This window comes from Hippoglossus hippoglossus, chromosome 16 (genome assembly GCF_009819705.1).
Source record: "Hippoglossus hippoglossus isolate fHipHip1 chromosome 16, fHipHip1.pri, whole genome shotgun sequence".
Taxonomy (NCBI): domain Eukaryota; kingdom Metazoa; phylum Chordata; class Actinopteri; order Pleuronectiformes; family Pleuronectidae; genus Hippoglossus; species Hippoglossus hippoglossus.
The window spans coordinates 5,236,134-5,261,481 of record NC_047166.1 but is presented as its reverse complement, the minus strand read 5'-3'; the positions used below and the strand labels follow the sequence as shown (position 1 = coordinate 5,261,481).

The following is a 25,348-nucleotide window of genomic DNA, read 5'->3' as shown; positions in this document are numbered from 1 at the left end:
AAGGATGTTGCACATTTGGATTTGCCTTCGTTGCGAGATTGATACGCAGTTGCTCTTTTACGAGAACAAGCAGCAGCTCTGAATCGATTTACATCTGTAAATGTCTCTAATTTTTGCCATGTTTCAGGACCCCTGTCCAACTGTGAACCATTAACTGTACAGTTTATTTTTAACACTATATCCTCACTCTTTCTCCGGCACAGTCTCACACCTTCACTTCACCAGCAAAGCCAGGAATGTGGTAAAGACGGTTACATAAACATTTACAGCTCAAAACATTATATATGTCAAGCATTAGTTAAATGTTGTGTTTTACCTTTCTGTCTCCCTCTCTCTCTGTTTCTGCTCTGAAGTGACTATTGCTCTCGACACTTTTCTGTCTCCGCCCCAAATTATGAACCTCAACAGTTTAAGGAAGTCACTGCTGAGAAATGTTTTTTCTGTCCACATCGACAGGCTTTTACACACTGTGATGTGTTAGAGGCCGGAACACCAAATTTGTCTTTGTGTATTTTAATAGGGGCTTTCTGCAGAAAGGATCAACACAGAGAGTCACAGGGATCTCAGAGTGATGATGGAGAACAGTCAAATGCAAGGATCTTATATAGGAGAACTACGGCTGTTTGTCCGAGCCAGTTCAGATTGGTTCTGTAGGTGCAGTTTGAGACAGGAATTAATATACAGGAAACTGATTTGCATACGTTTCCTTTGAAGATACAGCAGACGGAAATTAGGTTCTTGGACAGTCAATAAGTAATAGAAAGGTCATAAAGGTATTAGAAAGGTCATATAGGTTTCAGGCCACAAACAGTTCAGGTCATAAAAGTCTCAAACAGGTATGCAAAAAGTTACTTTTCAACTGCAAAATAGGTTTCCACCTAGTTTTTTTCCACTACACTTCCCCCCTTTACTACAGTAAAACATCAAATACATCAATTCACAAGGATTCTAAATGCATCATCCCCAATACTGTAGGAGAAAGCAAACTGCTGTTGTTGTGGACACAGGCATTCTGACATGTAGACTTACAATCCTGTGTCACCCTCGCGTTGAATGGAGTCATAGAAGGTTGTAGAAGGAAGCAGTGGGTGGATGGTCTGGTTCTGTAACTCTCTTGCAGTGACTGGCATGAATCCACGTTGTCCTTTCAGCGACCTCTACTGCTGTGTGTGTTGTGAGCAGGATCTGGTACGGTCCTGTCCAGCATCTATGTCGCCAACTTTTCCATGTGACCACAAACAGTGTGTATGCCCTTATTCGGTAACATTCCTTCCAATTGCCACGGCAGACAGACACAGCAGATAGACACAGATGACGATTTCCTGTCTGTTTTTCATGATATGTTTCCTGAAACACCTCTGTGTATAAGTACCTGCTGTTTTGACTTTGAAGGGAGTTCCACTTTGAGCACCCGTGCTTACTGTGTAACCTCTGCAGAGCTTACTATTAAAAACTCAAAGGCAACTGGGAATCTCATTTTTCCACATCTCAAGATGAATTTCCATCACAATTTTCTTTCTTCACTTCCTGTCTTTGTCCTGTTTCCCGCCCTTGTGATTGTCTGCACCGGTCCTCATGTGTTCCACCTGTGTTCAATTGCCCCTGCCTTCCCTGTGTATATAAGTCTCTGTGCTTCCCCTTGTCCTTGTCGGTTCGTTGTCATTAATGCCTCGTCTCTTGTGCTTGTCGTTCCTATGCGTCATCGCCATCTTCTGTAAGTTCCTAGTGTTTTCCCCATTGTGCTCTTTGTTTTTTTCAGTTTAGGCTTTTTTGAGATCTCTCTGTTTGTTGTTTTTTTCTACTAAGATATTTTTCCATTAAAAGGACACTTTTTGTTGAAAACATCTGTCTCTGCATCTTGGGTCCACCTGCACCGCATACCTTGACAGATGTGGGGAAAACTTCAACCCATTTAGAAAACATGTCAACTACAACCAAGCAATATTTTTTCCCCTCACCAAGATTATGATGAGGCCACTGTGACCTTTGACCACTGATATCTAATCAGTTTACATCTTTGAGTTCTCATCGAAAGTTAAGGAATTTCTCCAAAGGCGGTTTTGTAGAATGACTTTCAAGAGGCCAAAAAACGTGTTTTGTGAGGCCACTGTGACCTTGACCTTTGACCTTTGGCTACCAAAGCTATCAAATCAGTTACTTCTTGAGTCTAATTGTGTGTTTGTGCCAAATGTGAAACGATTCCCTCAAGGCGTCACGTGGATATTGCTTTTACAAGGCAAAAATATGCTTTGTGAGTTCACATCTTTGAGGACACAACCTTGCCCTTTGACCTCCAAATTCTTATCATTTCAACCCTGAATCAAACTAAACATTTTCACTAAGTTTAAAGAAATTCACTCAAGACCTTCTTGAGATGTCACGTTCACAAACACAGGAAGTACGGACGGACAACCAGAAAACTAGTCTGATATAAACCTCCCACATGTCTCCTGAGCAATAAAACACACAGTTATAAGGCCTTGAAATTCACTCACGTTCAAACAGACGGACGGGATCAGACAAACTTTGGTCTACTTCATTTTGTGCGACGCAGTAGTAGACTCCTGACTGGTTTGAGTACACTGTGTGGTTTTGATGCTCAGACACAAGCTTATCCTTTTCCTCGCCCTGACTCTTCCTGAACCATGAGTAGAGTTGGACTGGGGGAAAGCTGTGACTGATGCAGCTCAGCATCACGGAGCTCCTCCCGTCAAGCTCCTGCTTCTCTGCCGACTTCATGATGTTTGTGTGTTTTGGAGCAACTAGCCGGGAAATTCAGGAGAAAAGACAACGTCATTTTCTGAACATCATCAAAGATCACACATGAATAACACAACGAATGAAGTGACATTATTGCTGCTCTTTAAAGCCAGACTGAGAAGAATGTGAAACTTTAAATGGGAGGATAAAACAGACTGGCTTTAGATTCACCTGGTGAAACTTTACATTTTTTTCTCAGCAATTTCTCTTTGAAACAAACAACAGCCACTGATTTTAGGTTACTGTTCCTTTTTTAACTTCAATATTTTGTATCAGGTTTGCAAAACGTTATTTTGAATGACATCACATTGTGGAGTAATGTTTTCTTCTTTTTGGAACCAGCACGTCTGATCAGTATTTACTTTAGACGCAGTAATGTAGAATATATCCTCCTTGTTTATCCATTCACCATCACAAGTGCATCATTCTACTCACATCTGACTTTAACCTCAGCTGGCTGTGACTTTCCACTTCCAATGTCATTGGTGGCTTCACAGCTGTACAGTCCACTGTCAGAGGGACTGGCTGAATTCACCCTGAAGGTCTGAGTCTGAGTCTGTTGGACGATTTCCTCTCTCCCATCAGTCGTCTTCCTCCAGGTGACAGAGCTCACTGGTGGGTTGGACTCGGCAGTACAGCTCAGTGTCAACGACACATTTTCATTCACATCAAGACCAGGATTGGCTTGAACTGTCACATGTTTGGGACTGTCTGCAGTAACCAACAATATAGAAAACAGAGAACTGTCAGATTTAACCACTGTTCAATATAATGGTCTTTAAAATATAGAATGATAAAATTTCGGCCAAGACACTTGCTATGTGAGTGACGGTCCCCTAAGAATGTAATATTGTGAATACTATGCAGAAGATTTTAGTTCAGAATTCAAATTAAATCAATACACGAATGGGAAAGAGGTCAAATGACTGAAAATCACAGACACGCCACGAGCAGCCTGATAACACTGGTGGACATTTGAGGGTTGTGGGAGGATGGAGCCAATCCCCAGCTGACTCTGGCTCTGAGAGGTCTCCAGCGTATCACAGGGCCGACATCCAGAGACAAATATCCATTCACACAATTTAGAGTTTCCAATGAACTTCATCCCAATCTGCATGTCTTTGGACTGTGGGGTGAAGCTGGAGTACTGGGAGAGAACTCATGCAGACGGGGAGAAGATACAAACTTAACACAAAGATCACAGCAAAGTTGGGATTCGAACCAGCAGCCTTGTTAGAATAATAATAATAATAATGATCATAACAGCAGGGTGTATTACCTAAAAGATAGAACATCAATAAAATGAATTCATCAACTTACATTTAACAGTGACTGTAATATTCCGGATCAAATATTTGTCCATGTTGTCCTGTGTTTGGCATGAAAACACCCTCCCATCATCCTCCCTGCTGGCTCTAAAGCTGAAGGTGGTTCTTTCCTTATCTTGATGAAAGTCTGTGGCCTGTGTCCGGTCGATCTGAGTCACATCTTGAATGTGAGGTTTTGAAGGACATGAACTTGAAGTGGAGCATGTGAGTGTGACCACGTCAGACTCCACCACGACAGCTGGTTCCTCAAAAGTGAGCGGGCATTGGTTTACTGAGAATATGAAAGCAAGAGAAATGTGATGATGTGTCTACACAACAGCTAAATTCAAATTGTACAGTGTCACTGAGAAGATGTTATTATAAAAGAAGCATTGATTTTGAAAGTTGTACCCGACTTGACTGGGAAACTATGTAGAGTGAAGCTATCGCCAAACTGCTCTAGAGTCATAACTGATCTAGAATAGTTCAAACCATCGACTTAAAGTGAAGCCAAAGTGTCTAGATCGCCACCTGCTGCCTGACTGTGGTATAAATCTCACATACTGAATTTTAGTGAATGGGACATGGACCAAACTAAAAAGTCAAAATACACATCAACTCAAATGATCTCAAAGATGGATTCTGTAGTTTTTATCACTGGTGTTTGTTCAAATGTTCATTTTCATGTACGTTTTCTTATTAATTAATAAATGTCGTTGCTCGGGGCATGAAGGACACATTTGTCCACTAATTGTAATGTTATGTATATTCTGAAATGTATTTTAATATTCAGATTTTTATTATACATACCTTCAACGTTGAGGGTCACTTCTTCAGATAACCATTGTTTCCTCCCTACTAATCTCAAAGAATACTTTCCGCTGTCACTTCTTCTCAGGTCACAGATCAAAATACTGCACAGTGGCTTCGGCTCAGCAGAGTAACTATTCCTCCAACTTGAAGGTGAAGAACCGATGTATTTCACTCTGTTTACAAAGTCAGGACTGACCGGACGTGTCGAGTTGTTTGTGCTGTAAATGACAGTGGATGTAAAGTCACTTTTGACCCATCGTCTATCTTTCATCCAAAACCAGTTTGCATCATCTCCGTCAACATAGGATCCCTCAGTAGCCAGCAGCCAACCAGGTTCTAGTTTAAAGGGAGTTCTAGGGTTACTTGTAGAAACATCTGTCGGTGAAAACACAAGTGGAGAAGTCAGTTAATCTTTAATAAAAGAAAACAACCATTGTTTTCAAAGTGGAGAAATAAAATCCTCACGTTTTATTAGGGTCAGAAAAACCAACCACGTGACTGTCTGAGCCTCCATCTCATGTGGGACTACAACTGGATTTCTGAAACAAATAAAAACTGAAAAGTGGATAAAAACATCATAAGATCACAGAACTTTTTCTTTTTAATGTAAAACGTGTGATCAAAGTTATTTTTCAGCTTGTCTCAGAATTTCTTTCTTCCTCTTTCCATTTCTTTTACTGGCATTTAGAGTTGTGTTTGTTTTGTTCCTCTTTTCAAGATGGTTGTGAACTTGTGGTTTAGTAAAAATTCTGATGAATTGAAAACACATAAGTCATCTCACCTCTACGCAGACTTTGTCATTTATTACAGGAAAATAAATGTAATTATTTTAAAATGGAATATTTGGGCCACATGTTTTTGTTAATCCCAGAGTTCAGCTTCTTTTTTCCTGTAATAACTAAAATATTGTTTGTTTTCTGTTTTCTTTTTTAATTTTATTTGACATTAGCTACTTGTTCAAATCACTTTTATTCAAAGAAACCCCAGAACACATTTAAAATATTTTGACTGCAAACATAACAGTGTATTCATTAAATTCAAATTTCTGAACCTTTTAGTCTGAAATATACTGTTTAAAAAGTCATATCTGGCTCTTTGGGTTCATCTCAGTCTTCAGGGAACTACGACATCTGAAACTGATGTTTGAGTTTTCATTTGGAAAAAAGTATTTCATCTGAATGGAAGAAAAAGGGTTTTAAATTATTATTATTATTATTATTATAATTATTAAGTGATCTGGATTCAAATTTTATTCAGAAAAAAATCTGCTTGTTTCATCCACAAAAAATACAGTTTGTAATCAGTGTATAAACTGTAAACAAAACTTCTGAAACTCTGAAATATTTTACTCTAGTAGATTAACATCATGAGGAGATAAATAACCATAGAAGCTTGTTCTTACCTCAGAGGACCCACTTGTATCAGTCTGTCACACACAGCCTCACTCCGAGAATGAGACTTTACAGAAAAAGGAAGTTTTCACTCTTTGAAAGGGGATGCAAGAAAATAATGAGCTTACCCTATCATACAAGCCAGAAAACAGCTTCTTGTAGGTGTTCAGATTACAGTGATAGCTTCTCACAGTATATGCACGCAGATGCACTTCCTCCCACTTCCTCTTTTTGTCGTTGTTTGTTGTCTCACCTGGCACCAACACACATCTCCCCAAACGTAACACACGCGTGATCTCAGACACATGGTGTAAACATTCCAGGGGGTCTTTGTCATTTGCCATTTTGAAAGCACACTCACACACACACACACACACACACATGCACACGAATACTCACATACACATCTGTATTTAGTGAGTAAACTTTTAGTAGTTTGTGTTTTTATACTTTTATTATCTTCATAGTAAATGTTTTTCTTCATCAAACGTTGTCTTCGTTAATGTTGCATAAGTTTGAATTTTGCCAACCTCTACACTGTCAAGAACTCCATATCCTTCAACTTTGCTATCTACTTATGTGTTAATTTCGGTTATTGTTATTAATTTAATTATTAATCAGAGTTCCAAATTTGTAATTAGTACATTCATGAGACTTAATCAATAAATAGTCTTTATTTTCCCTTCATTTGAAGGGTGGTGCCCCGAGGTAGCTTTAATCAATTAAAGTTATTATTTCATATTCATATTCAACATTTGTTTAGCTATGGTAGTGGTAAACCATTATGGATGCAATGCCCCTCCCGGCCACTGAATATTTTGGCGCTGTTTCCCCTTTATGTCCTTCTCTCTTCCTCGACTTTTCCTTCAACTTCAGTGACTGACGAACAACAAACTTCAGCAGATGTCGATCTACGACTATTTCACACATGTGACTTGTTTTATTCAACAAAGGTAAGAGACTGTTTTACCAGAGACCAGATAAATGATGGGCGGATAAGTGTGTGTGTCACAGTGTCTTATATTTTTGTTATCATTTAATATTGAATAACTTCAATCTCTGTAGTTTCTGATACTGTATCTGTATCTTATATTACTGGCATATTATTATACCAGCATATTGTCTTTTTTTCCCCAGTGGAACACTTGTGTTTTACAACATTTTGATTCATATATGATATTTGATGATATACAGGATATATTTCTTGGCTTAGACTAATAAACTATTTAAAAGATTATGATATCAATCCATGTGAATGTGTACAAATAAAGTGTATTGTTGTCTTTTGGCCTCAGCCCCCTCTACTGTCCCCAGCAAAGTGGGAGGACTGTCAGAGGCTGTTTGACATGTTTTATTTTCCCCGTAACAATGTCTACACTGTTGCCCATATCTGTTATTCAGCATCTAAATGGAATAGAAAATTTAAAAGAGAAAGTAAATAGTCTATATTGGTTCTAATTAAACCATTGATCTTTTCGGGAATCCACATCCTGAGACCTCCTCTGCCCCTCATATACCTGAGCCACCACACAGTAAGATGTTTCCCAAGTCTTATCTTAAGTATTACTGGTCCCCAAATGTGTCCTTTATTGTACAGTCTATAATAAGAATAAAGAGTGTAATTTAAAGTGTTGTGACATCTCGCTACTCTCTTTCTTTTTTCATCCTACTTCTCTTTGCAGGTCCTTCTGTTGTCCCCCCACCGACACTCGTACACCTGAGCCACCACACAGTAAGATGTTTCCATAACTCTTTTTTAAAACCTATAATATGCAACATTTCTTCATTAAAAAGTGTTATAAGTACTACATCTACATATATGTGTTGTTGAAATGTATATCTACATTATCTGAAATGTTTCCAACAAATCTCCAAACCAGAGAAGTTAGAGAAATCCAAAATTGAATTCACGTAACCGGCTTCTGCAGGCACCTGTTGCTATAACGTTTGAGTTCGAAATGTGAGAAAGGAAGTCGTTGAACGTAACTAAACATAAAGTAAATAAAGTGTTAACTAGTTCGACAGTTCTGCTTGAGGCACTTAAGCTAGATTTTGTTGTTGTTTTACCACAAAGACAAAAACACTACTTCCACAAAAAACACCAAGATACTTCATAATGTCATCACACTATTTCCTCTGTTTTCATTGTTTTGATTCAAAGATCCCTAGCAGAAGAAGTTACATATTGTGCATTTAAGTATTACTGTGCTCCAAATTTGTCATTTATGATACAGTCTATAATAAGGAGAATAAATTGTATTTCACTCAGACCAGCCTCTCTACACCTGAGCCACGAGACAGTAAGATGTTTTCATAAGTTCTCCGAAGATGTTAATCTTCTCCCAAAATGTTTTCATGTATTATACAATCTAAATGTCTAAAGGACTACATGTCACCAATTATGGTTTTGATATTTTCATCCGTATTCCCTCAGCTAAGCCTTCTGCTGTTGTGCCCCCACCGGCTCAGACACCAGATCAGGATATAAATAGTCAGACCTGTTCTTTTCATCACAAACTGTGGATAAGGACAGAGCTTCAAACTCTGGGACTGTGACCTGGTTCCACCATAAACTCAAGCCAGGTTGAGAAGTTCTCGACACAGACAGAAAGACAGATGTCTGGAATTATTAAATAGATAAATAGATAGATTGTTTATATATTCATTGTTTAATGGAGCATTTTTCTGTATGTAAATTGTGTTAAGTCCTGTAAGTTGTATGTTGCTTTTAATTAAAAAATGTGTTTCACTTGATTTGATCTTCATCTGCTTATTTTCAATAAGAAGAAAAGGCCAAATAGGGTTTTAAAATTCTTGAATGCAACAGTGCAACCGTTAAAAATATGCTCTCAGGGTATTACTGCATACTGTATTGTACTGATACTACATACTATACTTCCTGGTGTGTAGATATTTCAGAGTGAAATGATGTTGAGTGTAGATTGCCTGTCATTTGAAACTAATTAAACAGTTCAGAACTATTGACAAGGAAAGAACACTTCAGCACCAAGACAGCGACAAAGAATGTCGCAATCTGATTGGCTGTCAGTGAATTACAACTATACGCGGCTGGACCCCGCACAAGGGAGATGTCTCTCTCTCTCTCTCTCTCTCTCTCTTCACCACTCACTCTCTTAAACACATGAAGCACTTTCTTAAAGGAGCCGCTCTACTCTTATAACACGAGGCCAATGAGTGAATTGACGGACAGAATCTACCCTGCACTGTTACAATGTAAATATATGAGCTGGGTTGTTGTGTTTCTTCACTGAGACTCAAATGAAGAGATTTCTTCAGACACACTTTCCTTTGGGAAGGCACAAGAGGCTGAAGTCAAGCCCAAGAGAGAAAGACAGAAAGGTGGTGATGATGAGAGAGAAGGACCAGTGTTCCCACTGTTCCCACCCAGGACAGAATCAGTGTTATATCTCTGTGCTGTTGAATACAAAGACTGTTCTGATCCTGTTCAAACAATGTAATAACCACATGTTCTTTGGCAAATAGAATGGAACTTACAGGCTCAAGGTAAATACACACCCAGCGGAGGTATCATAATAATATGGTATTTACTGTATCACACATTTTGCTTATGTGGATGCACTGTTTGAGACACGTTTCTATAGTTTAAATACAAAATGATGCAAACTCAAACACAATGGTAAGTCATCTATGCTGTTGTCCACTGACATGGTTTTGAAGCTACTGTTAACCAATAGCTGCTCCAAACATATTAAAATGTGCATATTTAGATCGGGGGATACTGCCCTCCGGCTACGGGCCTGGCTCCATGGCAACTAAAATACTAACTCATTGATGCACCTGTATGAAAATGTAATAACGTATCTAATAATATCCTAATGTCTCAGAATTTGTACCTTTACTTTGGATACTCAAGAGTTTAAGTTCAGGATATAGTCATATACTTGATTTTATTTTACTTATTACTTAACTCAAGTAAATCTAAGGTTTACATGGTCCGTTAATAGAAATGCATCACAAGATAATGTCCATTTCATGACGCAATGCGTTTTGTGTGTACATGCATTCTTCAGAAACCCTTTTGTGCTATGACATGTTCACAAATCCAACAATAATGTCAATAAACTTTAAAGTTCATCATTTGTTCCAACATATTTCATTTTATTTTGAGCTACAGGATATTTACATTTCAGATGTGTGGGTTTGGATTAAGTTCACAACACTGGAAAGCACAAAAAAAACATTCAGCAGTGATTCTCAGCATTTCTTGTCTAACTGCATGTCATTTATATATATAGATTATATAAAAAGTTATTAATACAATCATTTTACACTCAAATTATTTACATTTTAAGTTGCAAAATAAGGATTTTAACCGTTTATCCCTCACATTTTGCTACGTTCACTGTTTTCCTCAGAACCTTTAATTAACAGTTTCAAATATTAATATATTATATTTTAGCTCAGTAATGTAACTTCAGTGCCTTCTTGCTAACTAGTTTTAAAATACTTAGTCTAACACATGAACTCCTCAGACTCTCTGTGATGACTTATTGTGAATATAAACTTCCTCAGGCCCGAGGTAGCTGTAAAAAGCAGGACGAGAACATCTCGGGTCAAATCCTGACGTCAGAGTAGGAACTCTCATCTTCGTCTGAGCTGCTGGAGTCTCTGTTGGTCGTCTGACGTCAGGGCCTCGCTGTGAATGTCACCTGTGAATAGTGGAGCTCCACTTCACCTTCACTGGTGTGGTCATCAAATAGATTTGGAGATGTTGGTGCACGTGCAGTTGCATTACTAATGTTTTCATAGTCCTGCAGGCTCTCTGGTTCATTCTAGGATGAGAGTGGAGGTAGTTTATAGATTATTTGTGTGAGAATTTCAATAAAATTCATACAAAACTCACATCTGATTCTTTCATGACTTGCAGACATTTTCCTTGATTTAATTGTTTTGTTTGTTGCACAGAATAAATGGGTAAAGAGGAGGTTTCATCTCCTGACGATTTTTGTTTCCTCTAACCACATGATTATCAAGCAGCAACTGAATCGCTTCACTCATGCTCTAAAATGGATGCTGTACAGGTTGTCTTATAATTACTAGCCCCAGTATACTGAGATATAAGTGCACTGATAGACAGCTACTGACAGGGCAAACAGTGAGGGCAGGATATGGAAGTACAAGGAGGGAAAAGCAACAGCTTGAACAGTAAGAGACACATCTGCCTGTAGAGCCAGACTAATACTGATGATAGAAGATGGAAGGCAGTAGCTCTACATGGTCAATTTGAGGGGTTGTAGATATCCTGATACATTATTTTATTTATAATTTTTAATTCTAATGTGCACATGTTGTTGTCTTATTTCAGATCCTTGCATCGTGTGAACTCAAAATAAAACAAATAACACATTCTGGGACTTTGGAGGCTTTGTAATATCACCATTAAAACATATTTGATAACATATTATTGAAATTATGACATAATTTAGAGTTTTTAGAAGAATTAGTAGTTTTATAGCTGTAACAGGTCAGAAGTGATGAAGCAGAGGCTTAAATATCCTGAATCTTATACCTAAACTCTCCATAATCACTGTTTCCTACGATTTCCAATATACAAATAGCCAATTAGAAATAGATTTTGAAGTTTCAACAACTGGTAGTTAAATATTTTTTAAAATCTATTGTGTTAAGACAAGGTTCTGACAACAGGCCACCATGACCAGACACATTGAATTAAATTCTTTTTAATATAAATCTTCTTGAGTTTTACTAAAGTCTCCATATATGATTGTTTTAACTTGTTGTTACACACACACACACACACACACACACACACACACACACACACCACACACACACACACCACACCACCCACACACACACACACACACACACACACACACACACACACACACACCACACACACACACACACACACCACACACACACACACACACACACACACACACACACACACACACACACACACACACACACACACACACACACACACAAGATGAGTCACTTCTGTCCAGATGTTTTCAATAAAGAAGTAGAATGGATTAAACAAATGTGTCATTACCGAAAAACCAGAAGGGGATTTGGTGTTTGTTGTTCCTTGTTGAACAGATTTCCTCCAGTATCTGAAAACATAGAGGGACATGATGTGGTAAAACATGCCAGACCATCTCTGAAATGTATTTATTGAATTTGATCAAATGCACTTCTTATTCATTCACCTTAAATTTACGACAATTACACTGATAATCATCAGGAGAAGTAGAGCAATAACGAGGAACCTCAGGTTCTCCAGATAGTCTCCTGTGGTAAAAAGAGAGAGAGCATCATATAGACACTGAGTTGTGAACATGTAGAATTAGTTTAAACTTTATTCGATGTGCAGAGATTTATTTCAGACTGAACTAGAAATACTGTACTGCAGTTGTTTACCTCCGCCAACCAAGATTCAGATGAGGCCACTGTGACCTTTGACCACTGATATCTAATCAGTTCACATCTTTGAGTTCTCATCGAAAGTTGAGGAATTTCTCTAAAGGCAGTTTTGTAAAATGACTTTCAAGAGGCCAAAAAACGTGTTTTGTGAGGCCACTGTGACCTTGACCTTTGACCTTTGGCTACCAAATCAAATCAGTTACTCCTTGAATCTAATTGTGTGTTTGTGCCAAACGTGAAAGGATTCCCTCAAGGAGTTACGTGGATATTGCTTTTACAAGGCAAAAATATGCTTTGTGAGTTCACAGCTTTGTGAGGACACAGTAACCATTGACTGAACATTTTCACTAAGTTTAAAGAAATTCCTTCAAGACCTTCTTGAGATGTCACGTTCACAAACACAGGACGGACGGACGGACGGACGGACAACCAGAAAACTAGTCTGATATAAACCTCCCACATGTCTCCTGAGCAATAAAACACACAGTTATAAGGCCTTGAAATTCACTCACGTTCAAACAGACGGACGGGATCAGACAAACTTTGGTCTACTTCATTTTGTGCGACGCAGTAGTAGACTCCTGACTGGTTTGAGTACACTGTGTGGTTTTGATGCTCGGACACAAGTTCATCCTTTTCCTCGCCCTGACTCTTCCTGTACCATGAGTAGAGGTGGACTGGGGGAAAGCTGTGACTGATGCAGCTCAGCATCACGGAGCTCCTCCCGTCAAGCTCCTGCTTCTCTGACGACTTCATGATGTTTGTGTGTTTTGGAGCAACTAGCCGGGAAATTCAGGAGAAAAGACAACGTCATTTTCTGAACATCACCAAAGATCAAACATGAATAACACAACAAATGAAGTGACATTATTGCTGCTCTTTAAAGCCAGACTGAGAAGAATGTGAAACTTATTTTCTAAACAGTTAATGGGCATTAAAACAATAAAAGATAAAACAGACTGGCTTTAGATTCACCTGGTGAAACTTTCAATTTTTTTTCTCAGAAATTTCTCTTTGAAACAAACAACAGCCACTGATTTTAGGTTACTGTTCCTTTTTTAACTTCAATATTTTTTATCAGGTTTGCTAAACATTATTTTGAATGACATCACATTGTGGAGTAATGTTTTCTTCTTTTTGGAACCAGCACGTCTGATCAGTATTTACTTTATACGCAGTAATGTAGAATATATCCTCCTTGTTTATCCATTCACCATCACAAGTGCATCATTCTACTCACATCTGACTTTAACCTCAGCTGGCTGTGACTTTCCTCTTCCAATGTCATTGGTGGCTTCACAGCTGTACAGTCCACTGTCAGAGGGACTGGCTGAATTCACCCTGAAGGTCTGAGTCTGAGTCTGTTGGACGATTTCCTCTCTCCCATCAGTCGTCTTCCTCCAGGTGACAGATCTCACTGCTGGGTTGGACTCGGCAGTACAGCTCAGTGTCAACAACACATTTTCCTTCACATCAAGACCAGGATTGGCTTGAACTGTCACATGTTTGGGACTGTCTGCAGTAACCAACAATATAGAAAACAGAGAACTGTCAGATTTAACCACTGTCCAATATAATGGTCTTTATAATATAGAATGACCCTGCATAATATGTTTTTTTATTTCATCAAAATTCATCAGAATTCAAATTAAATCAATACATGAGGACAAAGTTGGGGGACAAAGCTTTTGAAACAAGAGCCCTGAGGCTCTGAAACAGCCTGAACGAGGACAGACAGCAGACTGAGTCAGGAGCTGAAAACAAACTTTTATCTTACTTCATTCACTGATTTTACGTAGGTCTTGTTTTTATACTTTCATTTATGCTTTTTAGACAGATTTTTTTATTTGTTTTTAAATTTATATTCATATTTTGATGTGTTTTTATTTTATTTGTTATTTGGGAAGCACTTTGTAACGTTGATTTGAGAAGTGCTATTTAAATAAATCAAGTAATGACAACAGGCCACTTTAGTCATGTTGAAATAGTAGAAGAAAATAGAAATATTGTAGAACAAAAATACTCCATTACAAGTATAGGCCCTGAATTCATAATTTAAATAAGCAGCACAGTAGTTTAGCAGGAGTATTCATTAAGTGGCAGAGTGGCACCACGTAACATTACTGGATCATTATTATTGATAATTTATAGATTAAATGACTTCATATAGGGTCTGGTAGTTTATTGATATTTTCTAAGCTCTACAGTTCTTAATCAAATAGACACATTTACTTTAGGTCATTCATTTCTCAGGTGCTATTGTTTCAACTGTCAGAAGTAATAGTTAAAAGAAAAATACATGAGAAAAGCTACTTTTTCATAGAAAGATTTTTTAAAGGAAGATTTGGTTTGATCTGTTTGGTTGAAAAAAACAGCCGCAGCTGAAACACTCACATTTCACCACCAACTTCTGCTGCTTGCTGTCCTTTGAGCCCTCACTGTTCTGGGCACGGCAGACGTACCAGCCAGCGTCGGCTGAAGTCACAAACGTAAACGTGTGGTAGAGAGAGTTGATGGGTCGTGAATTAAGATTATTTTTGGTGATTATTAAAGACTGATGATTTGTGTTGATCCTCTTCAAGGTGAGATTTGACTGTGGGGAACTTTCAACAGTGCAGCTGACGAAGATGGTCTGACCTTCTGTGACCTCAGACCGCATAGACAGTATAGGTTCAGTGGGCGGGTCTGTAGAGAGGAAGCAGAATCTTCTTTAAACAAGGCACATTATGATTTTATTGTTTTTCTTCCAATAAATGAGGTTTGAGGCGCTGCATCTGTAACATGATTCATTTTCATTGATCCGGCACTTCTGGTCTTCTCGTGGCCCAGGACAAATCTGGACCAAGACACTTGCTATGTGAGTGACGGTCCACTAAGAATGTAATAATGTGAATACTATGCAGAAGATTTTAGTTCAGAATTCAAATTAAATCAATACACGAATGTGAAAGAGGTCAAATGACTGAAAATCACAGACACGCCACGAGCAGTCTGGTGACACTGGTGGACATTTGAGGGTTGTGGGAGGATGGAGCCAATCCCCAGCTGACTCTGGCTCTGAGAGGTCTCCAGCGTATCACAGGGCCGACATCCAGAGACAAATATCCATTCACACAATTTAGAGTTTCCAATGAACTTCATCCCAATCTGCATGTCTTTGGACTGTGGGGCGAAGCTGGAGTACCGGGAGAGAACTCATGCAGACGGGGAGAACATACAAACTTAACAGAAAGATCACAGCAAAGTTGGGATTCGAACCAGCAGACTTCTTAGAATAATAATAATAATGATCATAACAGCAGGGTGTATTACCTAAAAGATAGAACATCAATAAAATGAATTCATCAACTTACATTTAACAGTGACTGTAATATTCTGGATCAAATATTTGTCCGTGTTGTCCTGTGTTTGGCATGAAAACACCCTCCCATCATCCTCCCTGCTGGCTCTAAAGCTGAAGGTGGTTCTTTCCTTATCTTGATGAAAGCCTGTGGCCTGTGTCCGGTCGATCTGAGTCACATCTTGAATGTGAGGGTTTGAAGGACATGAACTTGAAGTGGAGCATGTGAGTGTGACCACGTCGGACTCCACCACGACAGCTGGTCCCTCAAAAGTGAGCGGGCATCGGTTTACTGAGAATATGAAAGCAAGAGAAATGTGATGATGCGTCTACACAACAGCTAAAGTCTTATTGTACAGTGTCACTGAGAAGATGTTATTTTAATAGAAGAGTTGATTTTTAAAGGTGAAGCCGACTTGACTGGGAAACTATGTAGAGTGAAGCTATAGCCAAACTGCTCTAGAGTCATAACTGATCTAGAATAGTTCAACCATCGACTAAAAGTGAAGCCAAAGTGTCTAGATCGCCACCTGCTGCCTGACTGCGGTATAAATCTCACCTCGTGAATTTTAGTGAATGGGACATGGACCAAACTAAAAAGTCAAAATACACATCAACTAAAATGATCTCAAAGATGGATTCTGTAGTTTTTATCACTGGTTTATGTTCAAATGTTCATTTTTCACGTACGTTTGCTTATTAATTAATAAATGTCGTTGCTCGGGGCATGAAGGACACATTTGTCCACTAATTGTAATGTTATGTATATTCTGAAATGTATTTTAATATTCAGATTTTTATTATACATACCTTCAACATTGAGGGTCACTTCTTCAGATGACCAAGTTTTCCTCCCTACTAATCTCAAAGAATACTTTCCGCTGTCACTTCTTCTCAGGTCACAGATCAAAATACTGCACAGTGGCTTCGACCAGGCAGAGTAACTATTCCTCCAACTTGAAGATGAAGAACCGATGTATTTCACTCTGTTTGCAAAGTCAGGACTGACCGGAAGTGTCGAGTTGTTTGTGCTGTAAATGACAGTGGATGTAAAGTCTTTTTCACTGTCGACCCATCGTCTATCTTTCATCCAAAACCAGTATGCATCAGGATCATCAACATCTTCTGTGACTTGGCATTTAATTTCAGAGCAGGATCCCTCAGTAGCCAGCAGCCAACCAGGTTCTAGTTTAAAGCGATTTCCAGGGTCACTTGTAGAAACATCTGTCAGTGAAAACACAAGTGGAGAAGTCAGTTAACTTTAATTCAAATGTTGGAAAAAATAAAAACCATTGTTTTCAAAGTGGAGAAATAAAATCCTTACGTTTTATTAGGGCCAGAAAAACCACCCACGTGACTGTCTGAGCCTCCATCTCATGTGGGACTACAACTGGATTTCTGAAACAAATAAAAACTGAAAAGTGGATAAAAACATCTTTAGATCACAGAACTTTTTCTTTTTACTGTAAAACGTGTGATCAAAGTTATTTTTCAGCTTGTGTCAGAATTTCCTTCTTCCTCTTTCCATTTCTTTTACTGACATTTAGAGTTGTCTTTGTTTTGTTCCTCATATCAAGATGGTTGTGAAATTGTGGTTTGAAAACACATAAGTCACCTCTACGCAGAATTTGTCATTTATTAAAGGAAAATAAATGTAATTATTTTAAAATGGAATATTTGGGCCACATGTTTTTGATAATCCCAGAGTTCAGTTTCTTTTTTCCTGTAATAACTAAAATATAGTTTGTTTTCTGTTTTCTTTTTAATTTTATTTGACATTAGCTACTTGTTCTAATCACTTTTTTCAAAGAAACCCCAGAACACATATAATATATTTTGACTGCAAACATAACAGTGTCTTTATTAAATTCTAATTTTTGAACATTTTAGTCTGAAATATACTGTTTAAAAAGTCATATCTGGCTCTTTGGGTTCATCTCAGTCTTCAGGGAACTACGACATCTGAAACTGATGTTTGAGTTTTCATTTGGAAAAAGTATTTCAACTGAATGGAAGAAAAAGGATTTTAAATTATGTAAGCAGTGTATATACTGTGAATAAAACTTCTGAAACACTATATTTTACTCTAGTAGATTAACATCATGAGGAGATAAATAACCATAGAAGCTTGTTCTTACCTCAGAGGACCCACTTGTATCAGTCTGTCACACACAGCCTCACTCCGAGAATGAGACTTTACAGAAAAAGGAAGTTTTCACACTTTGAAAGGGGATGCAAGAAATAAATTGCATCCCCTATCATGCAAGCCAGAAAACAGCTTCTTGTAGGTGTTCTGATTACAGTGATAGCGTTTGCAGCTTCTCACAGTATCTGCACGCAGATGCACTTCCTCCCACTTCCTCTTTTTGTTGTTGTTTGTGGTGAAGTCTTGTTCACAGGCACAGAGCAGTTTTCAGTGCTACAATTTATGCTCACATAGTATTTACAGTGTCTCTATTTAAAACTTAATCTAACAATGTGAAAACGTATCAAAAGGGTTTGTGAAGAGTTGAATAAACATAAAAGTGCAGGTGAACAACACGTGAACAGGAAACATCGCACAAAGAGAAAAGCATTTCACTCCCCCTCCCCGAGAGCTGCAGCCATGATCTTCTCGGCATCGGCCGCCATTTCATCAATGGCGCCGTTCAGAGCTTGCAGCATGGCAGTGAAGGAGCGGCTGGCATAACGGGCGTGTCTGGGCATGGCCATCTCCACCAGCTTTGATGACACCGTGGCCAAGTCCTGTTCTGCCGCCGCCAGCCGCCGCTTCACTTCCCCTTTGGTAACCTCCCCTGACAGCGCACAAGTCCGCAGCCCTTTAAGTCTCGGGGGTTCCACGCCTCGCTGTCGGGCCAGTCGCTCGACTGATTTGTCATCCAGGCACAGAGATAACTGCTTTCGTCAGGATCCGCACCGCTACACTCGAGTCCACCATAGAAGCCACCAGGGGGACGGGAATGGCAGACATCCCACCAGATAGCGACGCAGCGGCCCATACCAGAGCTTTGAAGGCCTCCTTTTTCTGGGTGACCAGGGCTGAGGTGAGCGTTGGGAGAGCCAAGAGAAGGGCTTGGGCTCGGATCTCTGGAAGGTCTTTGCCCAAGTCGTCCAACAGACCAGGGAAGTCAGACTTCTCCAGGGTGGAGGGTCTGACCACGTAGACTTTAGGCTGCGTCACACCCTGCGACCTCAGTGTTTCCAGACTGGCTTTCCTCTTCTCTGCCAGGTTCTTCTCTGGATCTCCCACCGAAGCTAAGAGAACCCAGTACACCGTTTGTCTCTGCAGTGAGCGGGCTTCCAAGAACACCTGCACACTGTTGGGATGGGGCGTATGTGTGAATGCCATGAAGACAGCGTTGTAGCGGAGGAATTTAACTCTATCCATGTATCCCTCAGGTTCGAATGGGGAGGTGTCGGGCACAGGCGGCAGATCCCACAGGCGAAAGTCAGGGTGTTTAGGGTCAGGGTAGCCTGCCACGTCCTCTGAGGCCACGGGGGTCGAAGCAGGAGCCGCCCCCTCATCCCCAGGTCCGAGGCCACGGAGGGAGTTGATGAAGGAGTCTTTTCCATCACCACGGTTTCCCACCACAGCCAAGTTGATCCTACTGATCAAGAGATCTTCCACCGCGTCCCTGACATCTGATAACTTATTGCTGTCTATGGATTCTTTCAGGGTCTCAAGGAAGCTCAGGCCTTTGAAAACATCAGCCATTTCTGCAGAGAGACACAGAGTGAATTATTAGAAGAGTCACAACTGGTCCTTTGATAAAGAACAGATATGATGGATACTATCTATCAAATATCGACTAATTCAACTAATCTCTCTCTATCTATTTAGTCTGTTGCTCTGTGACTTTCATATCTCGAGAAGCGTTCATCTTATCGGCTTCTCACGTGACATGTGCATTGTTAAGGGCCCAAGGAAGTGCAGTGTGGAATTTGCCGTGATTTGGAAACGCAATACGTTCAATAATAGGCTGATAAGCTTTGAATAAACAGGCGACCAGCGCTCTGCAGCAGAGGCGACTGGGACCCATCAACGGTTCTGTGGACTGAGTCCCACAGTCGGCCTTTAGTTGCCGTGGCAAATCGAACAGGCACGTTTACAACTGGCCCTGGTAACAATAGATAAAACAGGTGTCTTTGCAGTAATAATGATAAAGCATTAACTTAGAGGAAACCTGAACTAAAAAGTTAAATAATAATAATATATTAATATTATATTTTTAAGCAGTACTGTTAGTGGTGGAAAGTAAACATGTAAATATACTCCAGAACTGTGCATTACTTGTTTTTTAATTACACTTCTTCTCTACAACTTATAACCCTTCACATGTCTTTAGTTGTTCAGGAGAGCATGACCCAGACAAATACCTTCATCTGAAGTAAAGTAATTAGCTCCATGCAGGTCCGGACCTCGGTATTATTTAAAAATGCATGTATGTGGGCGGTGGGTGAGTGAGTAGGAGGTGGAGTGGATCATCTTCTCGTGAATATACAAGGTAACGTAGTGTTAACGTCTCCTGCTCGACCTCCAGACCGGAGTCGGTGACGTACAGGGGAGATGTCTGTTCTCCTCCCGGGCTGAAGCTGCTTCTCGCTTCAGGGTTCACACCCTTCACTTTTTGCAGCAGAAGAGAAATAACGGAGGACACTTCTTCTTGCCTGGAGAAGCTGTTGTATTTATTTTCCAACACACTGTAACTTACACTGTCCATCTTTATACTTTCTCTCCTCTCTCTCTCTCTCTCTCTCTTTCTCTCTCTCTCTCTCTCTCTCTCTCTCTATCTCTATCTCTCTCTCTCTCTCCTCTCTCTCTCTCTCTCTCTCTCTCTCTCTCTATCTCCCTCTCTCTCTCTCCTCTCTCTCTCTCTCTCTCTCTCTCTCTCTCTCTCTCTATCTCCCTCTCTCTCTCTCTCTCTCTCTCTCTCCTCTCTCTCTCTCTCTCTCTCTCTCTCTCTCCTCTCTCTCTCTCTCTCTCTCTCTCTCTCTCTATCTCCCTCTCTCTCTCTCTCTCTCTCTCTCTCTCTCTCTCTCTCTCTCTCTCTCTCTCTCTCTCTCTCTCTCTTCACCACTCACTCTCTTAAACACATGAAGCACTTTCTTAAAGGAGCCGCTCTACTCTTATAACACAAGGCCAATCAGTGAATTGACGGACAGAATCTACCCTGCACTGTTACAATGTAAATATATGAGCTGGGTTGTTGTGTTTCTTCACTGAGACTCAAATGAAGAGATTTCTTCAGACACACTTTCCTTTGGGAAGGCACAAGAGGCTGAAGTCAAGCCCAAGAGAGAAAGACAGAAAGGTGGTGATGATGAGAGAGAAGGACCAGTGTTCCCACTGTTCCCACCCAGGACAGAATCAGTGTTATATCTCTGTGCTGTTGAATACAAAGACTGTTCTGATCCTGTTCAAACAATGTAATAACCACATATTCTTTGGCAATTAGAATGGAACTTACAGGCTCAAGGTAAATACACACCCAGCGGAGGTATCATAATAATATGGTATTTACTGTATAACACATTTTGCTTATGTGGATGCACTGTTTGAGACACGTTTCTATAGTTTAAATATAAAATGATGCAAACTCAAACACAATGGTGAGTCATTTATGCTATTGTCCACTGACATGGTTTTGAAGCTACTGTTAACCAATAGCTGCTCCAAACATCTTAAAATGTGCATATTTAGATCGGGGATACTGCCCTCCGGCTACGGGCCTGGCTCCATGGCAACTAAAATACTAACTCATTGATGCACCTGTCTGAAAATGTAATAACGTATCTAATAATATCCTAATGTCTCAGAATTTGTACCTTTACTTTGGATACTCAAGAGTTTAAGTTCAGGATATAGTCATATACTTGATTTTATTTTACTTATTACTTAACTCAAGTAAATCTAAGGTTTACATGGTCCATTAATAGAAATGCATCACAAGATAATCTCCATTTCATGATGCAATGCGTTTTGTGTGTACATGCATTCTTCAGAAACCCTTTCGCGCTGTGACATGTTCACAAATCCAACAATAATGTCAATAAACTTTAAAGTTCATCATTTGTTCCAACATATTTCATTTTATTTTGAGCTACAGGATATTTACATTTCAGGTGTGTGGGTTTGGATTAAGTTCACAACACTGGAAAGGACAAAAAAAACATTCAGCAGTGATTCTCAGCATTTCTTGTCTAACTGCATGTCATTTATATATATAGATTATATAAAAAGTTATTAATACAATCAATTTACACTCACATTATTTACATTTTAAGTTGCAAAATAAGGATTTTAACCGTTTATCCCTCACATTTTGCTATGTTCACTGTTTTCCTCAAAACCTTTAATTAACAGTTGCTAATATTAATATATTATATTTTAGCTCAGTAATGTAACTTCTGTGCCTTCTTGCTAACTAGTTTTAAAATACTCCTAATGGCAACACGCACGGTTTTGTTGTAGCTGCATAAGGTTTGTTGACCAGCTTACATTACTGTAGATTTACGGCTACGACCTATTTTGCTTAACACATGAACTCTTCAGACTTTCTGTGATGACTTATTGTGAATATAAACTTCCTCAGGCCCGAGGTAGCTGTAAAAAGCAGGACGAGAACATCTCGGGTCAAATCCTGACGTCAGAGTAGGAACTCTCATCTTCGTGTGAGCTGCTGGAGTTTCTGTTGGTCGTCTGATGTCAGGGCGTCGCTGTGAATCTCACCTGTGAATAGTCGAGCTCCACTTCACCTTCACTGATGTGGTCGTCAAATAGATTTGGAGATGTTGGTGCACGTGCAGTTGCATTACTAATGTTTTCATAGTCCTGCAGGATCTCTGGTTCATTCTAGGATGAGAGTGGAGGTAGTTTATAGATTATTTGTGTGAGAATTTCTGGATGTAATGCACAATAAAGTTCATACAAGACTCACATCTGATTCTTTTAGGACTTGCAGACATTTTCCTTGATTTAATTGGTTTGTTTGTTGCACAGAATAAATGGGTAAAGGGGAGGTTTCATCTCCTGACGATTATTGTTTCCTCTAACCACATGATTATCAAGCAGCAACTGAATCGCTTCACTCATGCTCTAAAATGGATGCTGTACAGGTTGTCTTTTAATTAATGGCCCCAGTATACTGAGATATAAGTGTACTGATAGACAGCTACTGACAGGGCAAACAGTGAGGGCAGGATATGGAAGTACAAGGAGGGAAAAGCAACAGCTTGAACAGTAAAAGACACATCTGCCTGTAGAGCCAGACTAATACTGATGATAGAAGATGGAAGGCAGTAGCTCTACATGGTCAATTTGAGGGGTTGTAGATATCCTGATAGATTATTTATTTATAAGTTTTAAATCTGATGTGCACATGTTGTTGTCTTGTTTCAGATCCTTGCATCGTGTGAACTCAAAATAAAACAAATAACAGATTCTGGGACTTTGGAGGCTTTGTAATATCACCATTAAAACATATTTGATAACATATTATTGAAATTATGACATAATTTAGAGTTTTTTATGCACACACACACACACACACACACACACACACACACACACACACACAGGATATGTCACGGAGGTTCGGAGGTTTTCAATAAAGAAGTAGAATGGCTGAAACAAATGTGTCATTACCGAAAAACCAGAAGGGGATTCGGTGTTTGTTGTTCCTTGTTGAATAGATTTCTTCCTCCTGTATCTGAAAACATAGAGGGACATGATGTGGTTACACATGCCAGACCATCTCTGAAATGTATTTATTTAATCAAATGCACTTCTTATTCATTCACCTTAAAACTACGACGATTAAAATGATAATCATCAGGACAAATAGAGCAGGAACGAGGAACTTCAGGATGTCCAGATAGTTTCCTGTGGTTAGAAGAGGGAGCATCATATAGAGCTTGACCTTTGACCTTTGGCTACCAAAATCAAATCAGTTTCTCCTTGATTTTAATTGTGTTTTTGTGCGAAGGACGTAGGACATAGGACATATGGACGGACAACCAGAAAACATGTCTGATATAAACCTCCCACATGTCTCCTGAGCTATAAAACACACAGTTATAAGGCCTTGAAACTCACTCACGTTCAAACAGATGGACGGGATCAGACAAACTTTGGTCTACTTCATTTTGTGCGATGCAGTAGTAGACTCCTGACTGGTTTGAGTACACTGTGTGGTTTTGATGCTCGGACACAAGTTCATCCTTTTCCTCGCCCTGACTCTTCCTGTACCATGAGTAGAGGTGGACTGGGGGAAAGCTGTGACTGATGCAGCTCAGCATCACGGAGCTCCTCCCGTCAAGCTCCTGCTTCTCTGCCGACTCCATGATGTTTGTGTGTTTTGGAGAAACTAGCCGGGAAATTCAGGAGAAAAGACAACGTCATTTTCTGAACATCATCAAAGATCAAACATGAATAACACAACAACTGAAGTGACATTATTGCTGCTCTTTAAAGCCAGACTGAGAAGAATGTGGAACTTTTTTTCGCACCAGTTAATGGGCATTAAAACAATAAAAGATAAACAGACTTTAGATTCACCTGGTGAAACTTTACATTTTTTTCTCAGCAATTTCTCTTTGAAACAAACTACAGCCACTGATTTTAGGTTACTGTTCCTTTTTTAACTTCAATATTTTTGATAAGGTTTGCTAAACGTTATTTTGAATGACATCACATTGTGGAGTAATGTTTTCTTCTTTTTGGAACCAGCACGTCTGATCAGTATTTACTTTATACGCAGTAATGTAGAATATATCCTCCTTGTTTATCCATTCACCATCACAAGTGCATCATTCTACTCACATCTGACTTTAACCTCAGCTGGCTGTGACTTTCCACTTCCAATGTCATTGGTGGCTTCACAGCTGTACAGTCCACTGTCAGAGGGACTGGCTGAATTCACCCTGAAGGTCTGAGTCTGAGTCTGTTGGACGATTTCCTCTCTCCCATCAGTCGTCTTCCTCCAGGTGACAGAGCTCACTGGTGGGTTGGACTCGGCAGTACAGCTCAGTGTCAACAACACATTTTCCTTCACATCAAGACCAGGATTGGCTTGAACTGTCACATGTTTGGGACTGTCTGCAGTAACCAACAATATAGAAAACAGAGAACTGTCAGATTTAACCACTGTCCAATATAATGGTCTTTATAATATAGAGTGATCCTGCATAATATATGTTTTTTATTTCATCAGGGTGTAAATCAAGGTAAGTTTGGAGACAGTGGACTAGGGAGCACAATAACATGCAAACCTGTGAAAACAATACATTGCATTACACAATTACAC

At 39.4% G+C, this 25,348-nt stretch overlaps 2 protein-coding genes across 2 annotated transcripts in view; both read right to left on the bottom strand.

Moving 5' to 3' along the window:
- Positions 1-25,348, bottom strand: part of LOC117777400 (hemicentin-1-like) — a 1,765,934-nt gene that overhangs the window by 1,706,282 nt on the left and 34,304 nt on the right. Inside the window, exons 6-11 of the mRNA XM_034612162.1 lie at positions 24,865-25,140; positions 24,143-24,409; positions 13,944-14,219; positions 13,216-13,482; positions 3,196-3,471; positions 2,496-2,762 (exon numbers count right to left, since the gene is read on the bottom strand). Coding sequence (XP_034468053.1) covers positions 2,496-2,762; positions 3,196-3,471; positions 13,216-13,482; positions 13,944-14,219; positions 24,143-24,409; positions 24,865-25,140 — 1,629 coding nt within the window. The remainder of the gene's footprint in view (positions 1-2,495; positions 2,763-3,195; positions 3,472-13,215; positions 13,483-13,943; positions 14,220-24,142; positions 24,410-24,864; positions 25,141-25,348) is intronic.
- On the bottom strand, positions 18,485-20,690 carry LOC117777429 (interferon-inducible GTPase 5-like). The gene is given in 3 exon segments (XM_034612218.1): positions 18,485-18,942; positions 18,944-19,760; positions 20,421-20,690. Coding segments are annotated over 2 exon segments (1,137 nt in total). The 5' UTR covers positions 19,759-19,760; positions 20,421-20,690; the 3' UTR covers positions 18,485-18,620.